This window comes from Musca domestica, unplaced genomic scaffold (assembly GCF_030504385.1).
Source record: "Musca domestica strain aabys unplaced genomic scaffold, Musca_domestica.polishedcontigs.V.1.1 12, whole genome shotgun sequence".
In the NCBI taxonomy this organism is placed as follows: Eukaryota; Metazoa; Arthropoda; class Insecta; order Diptera; family Muscidae; genus Musca; species Musca domestica.
Genome location: NW_026712155.1, coordinates 17,794,521 through 17,812,470, shown reverse-complemented (window position 1 = coordinate 17,812,470; position 17,950 = coordinate 17,794,521). Strand labels below are relative to the sequence as shown.

General features: G+C 31.9%; 1 protein-coding gene across 3 annotated transcripts in view; it reads left to right on the top strand.

Annotated features, from left to right (window-relative positions):
* The window catches only part of LOC101894590 (mucin-5AC), an 89,025-nt gene that overhangs the window by 27,397 nt on the left and 43,678 nt on the right, over positions 1 to 17,950 (top strand). Inside the window, exon 3 of one of the 3 annotated variants that reach the window (XM_011293413.3) lies at positions 11,351 to 11,387. The exons of 1 other annotated variant lie outside the window; for it this stretch is intronic. In XM_011293413.3, coding sequence (XP_011291715.1) covers positions 11,351 to 11,387 — 37 coding nt within the window. Of the gene's footprint in view, positions 1 to 8,153; positions 8,231 to 11,350; positions 11,388 to 17,950 lie in introns of those variants that run through there. One more of the 3 variants, XM_020036095.2, reaches the window with a different exon arrangement.

Here is a 17,950-nt window from a genome sequence, read left to right as displayed (position 1 = left end):
CTAACCCACAAAGAGTCAACATTTTGAATAACTAAAACGATTATAAAATCCGAAGTAAGCATTCGGTTCTCTTCACATTCCACATATTCCATTATTTCTAGTAACACAAGATCTGCCGTGAAGATGGGATATATAGGTCCACTCTTCTGGTACCTCCCCTACAAAGGGTAACATTTTTAAACACCCACCAAGCTCATAAGATGCGAAATTAACATTGGATTTCATTCAAACTTAGTACATCTCAATACGAAATCTGTTGTAAAGATGATGGAGATTGGACCGTTTCTTCCGGTATCTCCCCCACAAACATTTTTCAAACCAAAACGATTTTAAAATCCGTAATTAACATCCGGTGCTCTTCATATTTTACACATCTCATTATTTCTACTAACACAAGATCTGCTGTGTCTTCGTCCGATTTGCTTTTTATTGTGCACCAAACGTGTAATATCAGCCCAAATAGTATGGAATTTTGCACATACAACCAAATTAGACCTGAAAATAAGTATGCCAAATTTGATCGAAATCGGTTCAGATATAGCTATAGCTCCCATATATATTGTTCATCCGATTTGTTATTTTTGTCCTCCGCAGCCGTAATATGCACTCTGTAACAACAATATTTGGGGAAATATATAAAATGCAGCTCATAAATACCTTTGCTAAATTTTATCAAGATCGGTTCAGATTTGGATATAGCTCCCACATATAAGTTCGTCCGATTTACCTTTCACTGTGCACCAAACGTCTAATATTTGCCCAAATGCGATGGAATTTGGCACATACGATCAAATTGAGTCTAGAAGGTAGTATGCCAAATTTGGTGAAGATCGGTTCAGATATAGCTATAGCTCCCATATATATTGTTCATCCGATTTATTGTATTTGTTACCCACCACCATAATATGCACTCCGTAACAACGATATTCAGGGAAATATATCAAATACAGCTCAGAAATATATTTGCCAAATTTTATCGAGATCGGTTCAGATTTGGATATAGCTCCCATATATATCTTTATCTGATTTAGAATTAATTTTGCACCAAATGGGCAATACAATTCCGAATTTAAAAGATACAAATGCTTCGGCAAATTTAGTCCTTTGAACTTTAAAATATAATTATAATCATAGCGTGTATGATTGAATTCTCCCATTAAAACTTTTAATTGTTATGTGGAGCTCTACTAAATTAGCAAAGTGGTGTAGGGTATCATAAGGTCGACCCCGCCCGACTTTAGGACTTTCTTTACTGGTTTTATTATTAATTTTATATCCATGAAGTTCATAAAACGCGAAATTGAAATCTGATATCATTCAGACTTGGCACTTCTCACTATTTCCATCAACACAAGATCTATCATAAAGATGAGAGGGATCGGACCACTTCTTCTGGTACCTCCCCCACATAGAGTGCAAAATTTTGAAATACAAAACGCTCAGAGACAGCGAAATAGACGTCCAACTCTATTCATATTTCACACCGGAAGTGAAGGAAGCATTTAATATAGTCCAAACCTAACACGTCGTAATATTTATATCATATTTATTTAGGTCTGAGACGAAATCGACAATATTGGTCCATTCCTTCGTAACCTACTCCATAGAGGGTCAACAATTTTAATAATCGAATTGAATGAATATATTTAAATCATCGAACATTGGTTTGGGGTGTACCAACTTGTAATTTGTTTCCTTTAAGAATAAATATTGACAATATAGTAAATTTACATATACAATTAAAATACTTCTATCCGACATACGTCCCGTCTACACCATAGACAAAACTGAATTAAGGATAGGTTTTCATTTTCCAATAATATATTACCAAGAAATGAAAACACACAATAATACCACGTTTTTATAATTTTCGGCATTTTCTTTTGTGTATTTTAATTCCTAAATCATTTATTTAGTAATCGATGGTTTGTTTTCACAGATTGTCCTCACATTTATATGTTCTTTATAGAAAATACACCCACGGCCACATCATCCACACTTTCTCTAAATGTAATTTAAAAGTTTATATCAAAAAGCAATTTTTTTTATAAATTTAATCAAAAACATATCGTGTCATCGTTTATTCTTCTTGATTTTGTTTTTGATGTTTTTTTAGTTTTGGGGAGTTTATTTTCTTTTCATGTTATTTATGTTTTTTTTTTTTTTTTTTTAAAATCTGGCGGTCACAGACATTAAAAGTGTTTTTTTGTTTTTCAAACACACTCGCCGACCATAATTTGTTTGGGAGAAAAAAAGTGAAAAGTACACTTTTCTTTTTTTGACACTTCAATATGACCAGTCAGTCAAACAAATGGGCGCAAAAAAATCTGACACTCTCTTAAACAAGAAAAATTATTAATTCAGCATCATGTTTAGTTTGAAGTGGATTTCGATGGTTTTGATGGATATTTTTTAAGTGGCCAAATGATGAGGGGTTAGGTACACTGTAAAAAATTACGGGCAGGGGTGAAATTAATAAGACAAAAAAAGTGTTTCAGATCCTGCAATATGGTACTATATTGCACTAGTTTTACAATAACTTACTTGAATTGCATTCATGTACACGAAAAACCTAGTAAAACTTGGTGGCAAAATAAAGAGGGCACACAAAGATATGGCTTTGCCCCGGATCCTATTTTTAAGAAAATTTTGGAATATGTTCGATTCTTGTGGAAAATCCCTAAAAGGAACCGTCTCAAAGCTATTGTACTTATACAAGGCTTTGTAGAGTTTTTATATTATTTATCATACTGTGGCGAGTATCATTATTTTGTCATTCTGCTTGTAATTCCTTGAAATACTCTACAAAGAATACATATTTTAAATCAGCGTTTTTGAACACCTGTGCATTTCATCAGTAGCCAGATTTACTTTGAAAATATCGGCCACGTTGTTGTATAGCCCCTATATAACTGTACTTTTCCGATAATCGGTATTTGGACGATCTAAATCACAATTAACAATGGAATAGAGTTCGTAAATGGTTCTACTTCCTGTGACAGAGCGTTGCCTATATTGATATTCTTTTTCTCAGCCCTCATATAACAATACCTCCCTTTATTCGATATTTTAGGCATTTAGGCTCAGTTTTAAATGGAATTGTTTTAAATTTGATATATAGAATACTTAATCGGTTTGTTTTCTATATAGGTCAACATTTTCCTATAAGCCCACATATAATGCCATCCTATATAAAGCCCACTTATTCGGTATTCTGATAGTTTTGTTTCAAAATTCAGTATGCAGAGTTTGTAATGGAATATATTTCTAGTAGGTTGAACGAATAAGTACATTTTCATATATCCACCAACAAAATTCAACAAAATTGTTTTGAATTTGGTATTAGAATCCCGCTGTACAAGGTTAGATAAAAAAACTGCAACAAATTCCAACGCCATAATCTTATTTTTTTTTTTTTTTTTGTAATTTTATTCAATGAAAGCCAAAAATGTCGGAAATAGCCTAAAATTTTAGAATAAGTTTAGTTTTGTTCGAATTGGTCACCTTTGGCACGAATTATGGCCTTCAAACGGCCAATATAACCGTCACACGCTGAATATAGCTTGGATGATCCTTGAAAAAATATTCTTAAAAAATCCATGAATATAGCTTGGATGATCCTTGAAAAAATATTCTTTAAAAATCCACATTCATATCCTTGATGATCCTTGAAAAAATATTCTTTAAAAAATCCACGCGTATAACTTGGATGACCCTTGAAAAAATATTCTTTAAAAATCCACATTCATATCCTTGATGATCCTTGAAAAAATATTCTTTAAAAAATCCAAGCGTATAACTTGGATGACCCTTGAAAAAATATTCTTTAAAAATCCACATTCATATCCTTGATGATCCTTGAAAAAATCTTCTTAAAAAAATCCATGAATATAGCTTGGATGATCCTTGAAAAAATATTCTTAAAAAAATCCATGAATATAGCTTGGATGATCCTTGAAAAAATATTCTTTAAAAATCCACATTCATATCCTTGATGATATTTGAAAAAATATTCTTTAAAAAATCCAAGCCTATAGCCTGGATGATCCTTGAAAAAATATTCTTTAAAAATCCACATTTATATCCTTGATGATACTTGAAAAAATACTCTTAAAAATCCACGCCTATAGCTTGGATGATGCTTGAAAAAATATTCTTAAAAAATTCACGCCTATAGCTTGGATGATCCTTGAAAAAATATTCTTTGAAAAATCCACGCCCATAGCTTGGATGATCCTTGAAAAAATATTCCTAAAAATCCACGCCTATAGCTTGAATAATGCTTGAAAAAATATTCTTAAAAAATGCACGTCTATAGCTTGGATGATCCTTGAAAAAATATTCTTTGAAAAATCCACGCCCATAGCTTGGATGATCCATGAAAAAAATATTCTTAAAAAAATCCACGCCTATAGCTTGGATGATGCTTGAAAAAATATTCTTAAAAAATCCACGCCTATAGCTTGGATGATCCTTGAAAAAATATTCTTTGAAAAATCCACGCCCATAGCTTGGATGATCCTTGAAAAAATATTCTTAAAAATCCACGCCTATAGCTTGGATGATGCTTGAAAAAATATTCTTTGAAAAATCCACGCCCATAGCTTGGATGATCCTTGAAAAAATATTCTTAAAAATCCACGCCTATAGCTTGGATGATCCTTGAAAAAATATTCTTTGAAAAATCCACGCCCATAGCTTGGATGATCCTTGAAAAAATATTCTTAAAAATCCACGCCTATAGCTTGGATGATGCTTGAAAAAATATTCTTTGAAAAATCCACGCCCATAGCTTGGATGATCCTTGAAAAAATATTCTTAAAAATCCACGCCTATAGCTTGGATGATCCTTGAAAAAATATTCTTTGAAAAATCCACGCCCATAGCTTGGATGATCCTTGAAAAAATATTCTTAAAAATCCACGCCTATAGCTTGGATGATCCTTGAAAAAATATTCTTTGAAAAATCCACGCCCATAGCTTGGATGATCCTTGAAAAATATTCTTAGAAATCCACGCCTATAGCTTGGATGATGCTTGAAAAAATATTCTTAAAAAATCCACGCCTATAGCTTGGATGATCCTTGAATAAATATTCTTTGAAAAATCCACGCCCATATCTTGGATGATCCTTGAAAAAATATTCTTTAAAAAATCCACGCCTATAGCTTGGATGATCCTTGAAAGAATCCACGCCTATAGCTGGAATGATCCTTGAAAAACTATTCTTTAAAAAATCCATGTCTATGGTGGTCCTTGAAAAAATATTTTTGTAAAATAATAAAAATATTCTTTATAAAATCCACGCATATGGCCTTTTTTTAGAAAAAAATGAAGTATTGAATTCAAACCCCAACACCTGTGTTCATAAGGTATTTTTTATTTCACCTCCCAGCGGTCATTAATAGCCATTACCATCCTTCCCACGTATTTCCACCGGAATGAATTAAAACTTAGTTTTTTTTTTTACTGGCCATGGCACAGTACCAATCCCTTAGTTTTCAGGACAGTAAGTTAGGTGATTGCAGAATAATTTAAGTAATTTCTGAGCTTGTTTTGCATGGCCCGTATATGGATTGCCACCAATTTTCTTAGTATATATATGACTTCCATGATACCTTACAACCGATTTGCCTATATATAAATGTTGGGGGTACAATTATGAACATTGGTTAAATAATTTTTTTAACAGAATCGTCTGTAATTTTGTATTTTGAGTGCCCAGTTGGCTCTCTTGCAGTGAGAATCGGTGCAAATACAGATATAGCTCTCATATATATCTTGAACCGATTTCGGGTTAATTGTGCACCACATGGCCAATATCAGTCTAAATGACCTGTATGACCATCCCACCGAATGCAGTCTAGAAGCAAGTACATCAAATTTGGAGAAAATCAGTTCAGATGTAGCTACAACTCCAATATAAATGTTTCATCCGATTTGGTTTTAAAGTCCGTCACATGCGTGATATGCACTCCACAACAAGGGTATTTCATACCGGACATCAGATACAGCTCGAAAATACCTCTGCTACATTTTATCAAGATCGGTTGAGATTTGGATATACATACATGTCTCCCATACATGTCTCCAAGCGATTTCGAGTAAATTGTGCACCCAGTGGCCATTATCAGTCCAAAAGTCCTGAATTTAGGTAGATCCTACCGAATTCAGGCTAGAATTTGGAGAAAATCGGTTTAGGTATAGCTATAGCCCCCATGTATATGTTCCATTCGATTTGGTGTTTAAGTATCTCACATTTGTAATATGCATTCGACAACAATGATATTTGGTGTCAAATATCTTATAGAGCTCGGAAATACCTTTGCCAAATTTTATCAAGAACGGCTAAGATTTAGATATAGCTCCCATATATATCTTTATCCGACTTTAGGTTTATTGTGCAAATAACGGCTAATATTAGCCCAAATGGAGTGAATTTCGGGACAAACTATAACTGCTCTAAAGCCAAATGATGATAGGTGGTATGATCTACTTAAAATATTTTTTTTTTTTTTGTTACGGGAGCACTACTAAGTATCCGATTTCTTGTTTATTGTACACCAAATAGCTGATATCAGCTTAAATTAAGTGAATTTTTGGCACGTAAAACCTAATTTAGATTCATATTTGCTTAAAATCGGTTCAGATATTTTCATCCTATCCAGGTGTAAGCAATAAGTTTTTTTTTTTTCGTTTTCTTCCCTCTTTTTAAAGAAATTTGAAATTGATAAGCTTCTAGTTTTTACTGATCTTAACTGTCTGGGAATCTCATTGGGTAGCTCTAATGTACTTTTAGCTTTGGAATTTATTATCCCATTGGGTCCCTTTAACTTTGGTTCCAAATTTTTTGAATAAAACACTTTGTGACTTTTACTACATGAGTTGAGGCACCCTATTATATTATCATTTGTATATCAACACCACCCCAACCGGTACGTATGCAAACAACAATTGTTTGGTCTCTCTCCATCAATGAAACAAACGAACACACTCACACAAACAGAATTAAAGACGTATGATCTACGTATTTAATTATATACGAGTGTGTGTGTGTGTGTTGGTATCCATATAAATTAGTTGTTGTTATAACAACAACAAATTGTTACGCACACATTTCTGGCTGGCAATTTTTGTCTAAACATATTGTTTTATTGTTGACTTTAAATTTTTCTAGAGCAAATTATAAACGTATTTCTTCCTGTGTGTTCGCTTTGCAGTCAGTCGTCAGTCGGCAAAGATTGGCGTTTAGTTTGGTTCGTTGGTCAACAAAATCTCGTGTGTTATACGCATAGCACATTTTTTGGCAGCAGAAGCATCGTCACGGTAGCATAGCTGAATATTGCGTTACCCCAAAGAAAACGGCACCAAAAAAAAAAAAAATATGCTGCATTGTTGTTGTTAGCCCGTGCATGTGTGTGTGTGTGTGCTATGCGTTTTTCCATGCTTTACAAGAGATTTGTTTAAACATTTTTCTAAACGAGGAGAAGGAATAAAAGAAACGGAAAAAAATAACAAGATACGCATATATATGTGTGTATGGGTGCGTTTGCCGAAACGACTGTCTGAAATGTATATTTTCGTAATTACAGACATATTTTACAAAACCAAAATAAAAAAACAAACAACAACGAAATAGGCAAAATTAAATCCGCCTAAAACGACAAACAATCCAACAGCTACAACAACAACAAAACGCATGCCGAAAGTTGCAAGGCGCATCATAGATGAATTTCAGAATAGCCCGACTAATGGCCAGTATTTGGTCGCGTGCGTGTTAAATTGGAACTATTGCTGTTTGGCTCCCATTAGAATCGAATACCCAACAACAAGTAAACGACGAAACGGAAAATCGAAAATTTTCAAATTTAGTGGCATTTTGTGATGAAAATGGCCGTTAGTATTTATTTAAATTCACTTAAAATCAGTAAACAACTTAATTAAATGGTGTTTTAATTTCCACAAATTACCTTTTGGAAAATAAAAATAGATTCAGTATTTATTTAAAAACCATAACTAAATCGAAAAATTATGTGAATTTTGTGTACCGAATTTAAAAAAAAAAAAAAACCAAAATTAATGTGATGTGTTCAGTTCAAATTTTTTGTTCTTCCTCGATAGAACAAATAAAAATATAGAAAAATACAAACAAGAAATATTTTAAGAACTAAAATATTCCTAAGATTTTTGTAACCAGCCATTTCCTTATGAGTTCATTTTACGATTCTGAGTAAGTCCATATTTTAGTTATTGAGTTACATTTAAAAACAAAAATATATTGCAACAACTTTGTAAGGACTTCTCCATAAAATAAGTGGGTCGAAATGAATTTTGAGTTTATTTTCTAAAATATCTGGAATTTTTGGCCATAAAAATATTTATTATTTTTGCAGAAATAATTTATTACACCTGCAATATCAAACATGTGTAAAGTGGTGGTTTATTTGAAAACAGAAACTGAAAATATTTAGACGAGAATGTATCAGAATAGTGTGCAAAATACAATGAAGAACATAAGAAATAAACGAAAAGTGCCTACACTGCAGATGCTCACCCTTGTACAGTGGCTTCCAAAGCAATAAATTTTGTTTTTGAAAACAGTAAATAAATGTTAAGAAAAACAAGTTAAAAAGCAGTAAGATCGACTAAGTGTGAAAAACCTCCATCATTTCGAATGAATTTGGAAATTCTCAAAGAAAAAAAAAATAATTATAATAAAATAAATAAATAATAATAATAATAATAATAATAATAATAATAATAATAATAATAATAATAATAATAATAATAATAATAATAATAATAATAATAATAATAATAATAATAATAATAATAATAATAATAATAATAATAATAATATAATAATAATAATAATAATTATAATTATAATTATAATAATAATAATAATAATAATAAAAATAAAATTAATAATAATAATTATAATAATAATAATAATACTAAATAATAATAATATAATAATAATAATAATAATAATAATAATAATAATAATAATAATAATAATAATAATAATAGTAATAGTAATAATAATAATAATAATAATAATAATAATAATAATAATAATAATAATAATAATAATAATAATAATAATAATAATAATAATAATAATAATAATAATAATAGTAATAATAAAATAATAACAATAATAAAAATAATAATAATAATAAAATAATAATAATAATAATAATAATAATAATAATAATAATAATAATAATAATAATAATAATAATAATAATAATAATAATAATAATAATAATAATAATAATAATAATAATAATAATAATAATAATAATAGTAATAATAAAAATAATAACAATAAAAAAAATAAATAATAATAATAAAAATAATAATAATAATAATAATAATAATAATAATAATAATAATAATAATAATAATAATAATAATAATAATAATAATAATACCGTTATAGGGGGCTATACGAAGACGTGAACCTGCACAGACAATCTCCTGTCATATGTTGTAGTATCCATTACGAACTTTAAATACCAAATTTGAAACAATTCCGGTAAATAATATCGCTAAAATCATACCGAATATCGGGGGTACCGTTATATGCTGGCTATACGAAGACGTGGATCTGCATGGCTCATTTTGTGTCTCAGGCTTTAGTATCCATTACGAACGTCAAATATCAAATTTGAAACAATTCGGGTAAATAATGTCGCAAAAATCATCAAAATACCGAATATAGGAGGGTATCGTTATATGGGGGCTATACGAAGACGTAGGCCCACATGGCTCATTTATTCACATTTGAGTAATTTTTTATCAACTTACTTCAATTCGTTCGGAAGCTACAGTGATTTCCACAGACGGACAGACGGATAGACTGACAGATGGACGGACATTGATAAATCGACAAAGAATTTTATGCTTATCAAGAATACATATACTTTGTGGGGTCTAAAATGTATATTTCGAGGTGTTACAAACGGAATGACAAACTTAATATACCCTCCATACTTTGGTGGAGGGTATAAAAAGAATGAGCTAGAATTCTGAAATACAGAATAAGAATCACTCATGGAGTTCAGGATAGATGTACCAAAGGGTTTTCGGAAATTCGAACTTAAAGGTTACGAAAAGTTCTAAAATGGTACTAAAGTTATAAAATGGTACCATTTGGTATTATGTGAACTGACTTGAAATTTGGTATTAGAATCAATGTAGGAAATTAATTTTGATATATGAGGGTGGTTTTGGAAATGCACCAAGTGTGGAAACCGCACTAAACGGTAATAAATTTAAAACAGTTCGGTGGTAGGTTTGTCTCAAAGAGGTTGTTTTAGAAATGCGTATTACAAGTGCACAAAAAAAAAACTAAATAGTACTAAAATTCGGTACAAAAAGTGTACGAAAAGTTCTTAAATCGTACTTAACTTCTAAAATGGTACCATTTGGCATTATATGAACAGATAGAGCCTAATGAAGTTTGGTATTTGCGAATAAAGATTGAAAAGTAACTATGACGATTGAGGGTATTATATATATTGAGTGAATTTTATAAATATGACGATTTCCTACGCACCAACAACATTTGTTCTACAAAATAAAATATCACATTTGATTTTCATCACCTATGAATTTTGTTTCTCAATGCTTACATGCATTGAAAAATCTGTTCGCAATTGGTCGTCATCGTCACCGTCCCCTATTTCAAAAACAAACAAATCGGCATTAATCACCAGTTAAGATGTTGTGAAAATAAGTGTCAGTGAAATGTTTTGATGACTTGAAGGCAAAACATGATATTTGAAATATAACAAATGAAAATGAAAACAAATCACAAAATTTAAAACAAACAAACGTACAAACATACATAGAGATCACCTCGTCAAAGTATCCACCACTCTCTCTCTCCCTCGCTCTCAAAAAAAAAAAAAAAAGAACAAAAAAGAAGACAAAATATAAACAAAACATAAACCAATAGTCATAATAAACTTACACGTTCAAAAAATTAATTCAACTAACAAATGGAAATGTGTTTTCTTCTATTTCTTGTTCTACTTTTCTCCACACTGTTTTCCTTTCTCTTTTGATTTTAAAAATATTATAATTCTCTTGAATTGATTTTTTTTTCACTTTTCTCTTAAAATCTCTTAAATTTGAAATCATATTTCATTTAATTTCCCTAATTTTTTGAATGTATTTTTTTGTTTTGTTTTTGAAATACTTCTCCTCCCTTTTATTTCTTTTTTTTTTGGCAATCGATTTCGTTATTTTGATTTTCATTTTCTTTTTTCCCCCCATTATTGGTCTCTCTTTATAATTTCATACTATGGGAAATGATAATGCACGACAATGCTTCGAGAACGGAGACGGCATGCCAACTTCAAGCTAAACAACAGGTAAATAGAAATGAATATAATTTATAAATACGTATATCTCGACCATATTAAACATTTTCCCTCCCAAATTATTATTAATGTAGTGAACATGTAGTGTGTGTTTATATTTAGAGTATGTTTTAATAAGACAAAGAAGCAACATGTGTGAACGAAGCCATTAACCCTTTGCTAGCAAATAAAAATAGTGTTTGAACAATATTTTTTGTTATTTTGCTTTGATAACAAAAATTGGGATCATTAGATGTGAAAAAAAGAATTTTGTGAACATTGAAGAGAATCGTGGAATGATACCGAAAATTCGACTCTTTGTGGGCTCTTTGAGGTACCAAATGGGGTAGACCGACACTAATTACACATTTTATGACAGTCATTGGCGTCACAACATTTGTACTTTTAGGGAAATGAACGGGAAAAAATTGACCCATATTTTCCATGCTGGTTCCTTACCCAAGTTTGATATAAATGTAACCATGTTTGGATTATATTAGGTAAAAGTTTGTTTTATACCCTGCACCATAGTATGGAGGGTATATTAAGTTTGTCATTCCGTTTGTAAAATCTCGAAATATACATTTTAGACCCCATAAAGTATATACATTCTTGATCAGTATAACATTCTATGTCGATTTATCAATGTTCGTCCGTCTGTGGAAATCACTCTAGCTTCCGAACGAAATGAAGTAGGTTGATAAAATTTTACTTAAATGTGTATTATGTCTGCAGGACTTTTGGTATTGAAAATGGACCATGTAGGTCCACGTCTTCGTATAGCCCCCATATAACGGTACCTCCCGACATGCGGTATTTTGATGATTTTAGCGACACTATTTACCGGAATTGTTTCAAATTTCGCATTTGAAGTTCGTGATGGATACTACAGCCTATTACAAAAAATTGTCTGGGCAGGTCCATTTATAACCCCCATGATGATTTTAGCTACACTATAAACAGATTTTTTTCAAGTTTCGCATTTGAATATTGTAATAGCATGTGACAAAATTTGTCTATGCAGGTCCACGTCGTCTTATAGATCCTAATATCCGGCTACATTCGGTTTTTTTAAGAATTTAACAGAATTTTTAACGGATTTTATTTAATTGAAAATTGCCAAATTTTTACCAAATGGTGGAGGGTATTCAAAGTTCGGCCCGACCGAACTTACAGCTTTTTACTTGTTATGAGATATATGTTTTATTTTTTCGGAGCTCGAAATATTGGTCCCCGTCCTAGGAAACAACGTATGGATCTTGCTATCTCGCCAAGCGGGATCGATCTAGGTATTTATGTCCGTCTGTCCATGTTAAATTGTAATAACGCTAAAGGTCGCAATTGGTTGACCCGATCCTCACGAAATTGAAATTAAAGGTGGGGTTAGGTTCAGGATAGAAGCCTATTGTTTTTGGAGATTTCCGCAAAATATTTAGAGCTTAAAATGGAGCGAATATTATTTAACCCGGCCAAGTGACAAATACATTAAAAGGTCACTTCTGAGCGGAATTTTGCCAGAGGAGAGCATTAAGGACAGGCAATAAGTCGAGCATATTGAATGACCATTGGATTATATTTAGCTGTAAAATGGACCACAACTTTCGTGAGAAATTGTTTTGAATTGGCTAAGTGCCCCCGGTCAAAAAGCCAAGGGTAATGTCCGGGCAGTTCTCTACGACATCATTTTAGAAACGAAATCTTCCAAAATTGCAATGGCCTTGGTTTGTACATATTTCACAACACCTATTACCCTCATACCAAATTTTAGATTTCATTCTCTCTCCAAATAAATTATTTTCTAACATTTAGAACTTTTTAGACGTATTTCCAAAAACCATATCCAAATCGCAATCCTGTGCAGTGACTCCAAATTAAAGTACCTTTAGTACAATTATAGTAAACATTTCCAAAACCACTTCCATCTCTTAAATCCAGATACCAACAGAAACCTCCACATCAAATGCGAGGATTCCAGCTTTATCCCTTCACCCAATACCAAAAGCATCCCCATATCTTAATTCCTGACACCAGCAAAGACCTCAGTATTAAAGTTGAGGAATTCTGCCATATCCCTTTACCCAATACCAAATTTAGTACCATTTAATATCATTTGTAGTACACATTTCCGAAACTACTTAAACATGTCCAAACTACAAATACCAAAATGTCAGAATTCAAGCACTATATGTTCACACAATACCAAAAAATCCAAAACCACCACCAATCCTCACGAAATTTAGAACGGAGGTTGAGCTAGGGCCAGAATAGAAGCCTATTGCTTTTGGAGATGATCGCATAATATTTAGAGGTTGAAATATACCAAAAACTAAAAAATTTTCTGATTTTGCAGTTGCTCTACAGGTCGCGATTGTAAATCAATCGACGCAGAAGTGGTCATCGGGTAATATTTAGTGGGTGAAATATACCATAACATTTGTGCTAAATAAAAGTCAAATTTTCCATTAAACCGCAAATGTATTTAATCCCCGCAGGATCACAAATAAACAAACGGGTCAATTCTGACCGTTACATAGATGCCAATAGTAAGAATATCGGATATATATAGCGAAATATATAGAATATGTATATATAAAGGAATGGCTGGACCGATTTTGATAAATTTGTCAATTCAGAATGCCCTCTTGGCATAAAAGAATAAGATCTAAAAAAATCACATAAACAGATGCCAATAGTGATGTTACTGTAGATTTTGTAGTAATTTGTGACATTTATTATGCGATCATCTCCAAAAGCAATGGGCTTCTATTTATAAAGATCTTCCACATATAGAAGTTCTTTCAAAGTTCTCCTTTAACATAAGACTTCTAAAAGGTATTTTAGGTAATAAATCTTTAAAAGGTATTCTATATACAAAATACCTTTAAAATTATGATCTTCGCAAAAATTACCTTTAACAGATATTCAAATAACAGAAGAGCATTCATAGGCCCACTCTATTGGCTTACTCTCTAGGCTCTGTTGGAGTTTTTCTAAGAATAGGCCGCAGTTCACACATAAAATATTTTTTTTAATCTTCTATAGCTTTATATACATTTATCGATGTCTTTTCATTTTTTTGGCCTATCATTTATACATTTTTCAAATCACAGGAATTAATAAATAATACATTTCGAAATTCCAAACAAAATTCTATAAATATTTCGAAATGCAAATATTTCAAACATCCCACACACAATAAACATGCATGTTTCTTGAATGATATGCACGTGCTTAATCGATTTTTTCGTCGAATAATTTCTTTTCAAAAGAAAACATTTGGATTATCACAAAAGACCATCTTATAAATATTACTTGAACTAAAATTATTAAAAATGACATTGGTCGGATGACATGTAGTTTTAATAGACCGAAATGGAATAAATATTTTGAGTTAAATATATATAAAGCAAAACAAGTAAGCAAAGGCTACAATCGAGCGGGGCCGACCGTTGAATACCCTACAACACTATAATAAATGATACAGTTTATATAGGCGAGATACTCGAAAGAATTCCACAAGATATTGCGCCAAATAATAAAGAAAACCATCAGGTTTCGTTCTCTAATTTTCGAATAATAGCAACTTAAACTAATTTGGCTTTTGCAATGTCCGGTAACCCCCATTCAAATGTGCGTGAGGATCGGTTGATAATTACGACCTGCTGACAATTTTGCAGTTTTTTGGTCCATTTCAACCCCTAAATATATGGCGATCATCTCCAAAAAGAATAGGCTTCTATTCTGACCCTCATCTTATCCCCATGCAAAATTTCGTAAGGATCGGGCCATAAATGAGATCTGTATATGATATCCTGATATCCTAACTACTTAGTTTTGTTAGCTGTAGAAATATTACCAAATGTTTAATTCAAAATGAAAATATGCCAAAAATATGACAAAATTGAAAAAATATGAGAAAATTTTAAAAAATCAATATTTTCATCTTCATGGAGATATTTTTATGCGATTTTTTAGACGTTTTTTCTTTCCTGCCAAGAGGCCATTCTGAATTAATGAGAACTGTCGAAATCAGTTCAGCCGTTCTCGACATATAAGAGATCTTTCAAGCATATCTTCTTTGATAGACATATATATCGCACATATTTCGCTATATATCCGATTTGTTGGATGTTAACATCAATGTAAAGGTCAGAAGTAACCTTGTCATGGCTTTGTGGTTTCGCCGGTATTTAAAATATTCGCGGTTTAATGAAAAATTTTGAATTTTTTCAACACAAAAAATATGGTATATTTTACCCGCTAAATATTATCCGATGACCACCCAAATTGCTAGGCTTCTTCCCCGCCCTAAACTCTAGCTACATGAGAAATTCCGCGTCGATTGGTCTATAATTGCGACCTGTATAGCTACTGCAAAATCCGACATTTTTTCAGTATTTGGTCCATTTCAACCCCTAAATATTATGCGATCATCTCCAAAAGAAATAGGGTTCTATTCTGACCTAAGACCCACCTCCATTCTAAATTTCGTGAAGATCGGGCCATAATTGCGACCTGTAGAGTGATTACAAATTAACATGGACAGACGGACAGACGGACGGACGGACGGACGGACATACATAGCTAGATCGACTCACCTAGGCGAGCTAGGAAGATCCATATATACTTTCCTATAAGGGAAACCAATATTTCGAGGTGTTACATAAATTCTGGCCCAATCAAACTTATAATACCCCCAACACATAGTGTTGTAGGGTATAAAAACTCATTCAATTCAACCGACGTGAACATTTGCCAACTTCCACAATTTAGTACGAAAATGTAGATCTATATTTGTAAAGAAAGTTTTTTTTTAATTGTTGAGTATTGGTACAACATTATCCTCCCTTTCTAACTATAAACTGTATTAAAGAAGATGAAGTATTAACTTTCAGAATTTGAATTGTTCAGATGTTTAACGCAACGTTTTGTTTACGATTCTTAAATATAAGAGCGCATGTATTTGAATTAGTTAGATTTCATGAAATAATTGTTCCGCCTAAAAGTCGGCAATGCAATTCGTTGTATCATACCACGTATAGTTGTTAGGATTGCCAATGTTTTCTTGATTTTTAATTTTATTTTGGAAAATGTTGTAAGAACAAGATAGAGGCTTTCAATTGCAATCACGCTACAGGGCGCAGTTATGGCCCGATATTCACGAAATTTGGCTTGGAGTTGATTTTAGGGTCAGAATAGAAGCCCCTGTGAAAAAACAAATGTACGAAAAGGGAAATTATGACCGTTACAGCCTATGTGTAGAAGAAAAAAGAAAAGAAAACTCAAGAACGGGTGAACTGATTTTGACAATTATCACCAAATAAAAATGACCCTTTGGCAGAAAAGAATAAAATAGAAAAAAATTTCACTAAAATATCCCGAAGGAAATGTAAACATATTTTGTTACTTTTTGAGATGTTTTTTTATTTTTTGTCATATTTTGTATTGCATTTTTTACAATTTTGACTTTTAATATTGAATTGTAATTTTTTACAGCCTACAACACTATGTGTTTGGAGTATTATATACTTGTCGCAATTATCGTCCGATTTTCACGAAATTTTGCATGAGAGTTTGGGTAGTGCCAGAATAGAAGTTTATTGTTATACCCTACACCACATAGTGGTAAGGGTATTATGTCTTTGTGCATTTGTTTGTAACATGCAGAAGGAAGCGAGATAGGCCCATAGTTAATTTTGAGGATCTTCATAGAATCACTCTTTGAGTCGATTTGTGCAAGTGAGTCCGTCTATCCGTCCGTCCGTCCATGCATTCTTTTGAACAAAATGCAGGTTTCATTTATTATCCGATTGAAATTAATTTTTGAAAACAATATTTGTTTAGCCAAAGGACGAACCCTTTTGAAATTTGTTAGAATTGGTTTGAATTTAGATATAGCTCCCATATATATCTTCAACCGATTTCGGCTTTTGACAATTCCGACTGAATTCATCTTAGAAACAAGTACTTCAAATTGGGTGAAAATCGGTTCATAGCTCCCATATATATGTTTCATCCGATTTGGAATTTTAAGTCCCTCACAAGCATAATATGCCCTCCACAACAATAATCTTTGGTAAAAGCTATCAGAACATCCCAGAAATAGGTGTTTAAAATTTTGTCAAAATCGGTTCAGATATAGCCATAGGCACCATATATATCTTTATCCGACTTCAGATTTTTCCAATTTGTATTAAGACCCTCACATGCGTAATATGAACTCCACAACAATGATAGTTGGTAACAGATAAGTGACGTTGCTCAAAAACACCTCTATGAAATTTTATAGAGATCAGATCAGATTTGGATACAGCTCCCATAAATATCCGATAACAAGTTTATTGTGCACCAAATGGCTAATATCAGCCCAAATGGTCTGAATTTTGACACTTCCGACCGAATTCAGCCTAGAAGCAAGTATTTCAAATTTTAGTGAATATCGTTTCAGATATAGCTATAGCTCCCATATTATGCTTCATCCGATTTGGTGTTAAAGTCCCTCACAGGCCTAATATGCACTCCACAACAATAATTGTAGGCAACAGATATCAGATACAGCTCAGAAATAGGTGTTT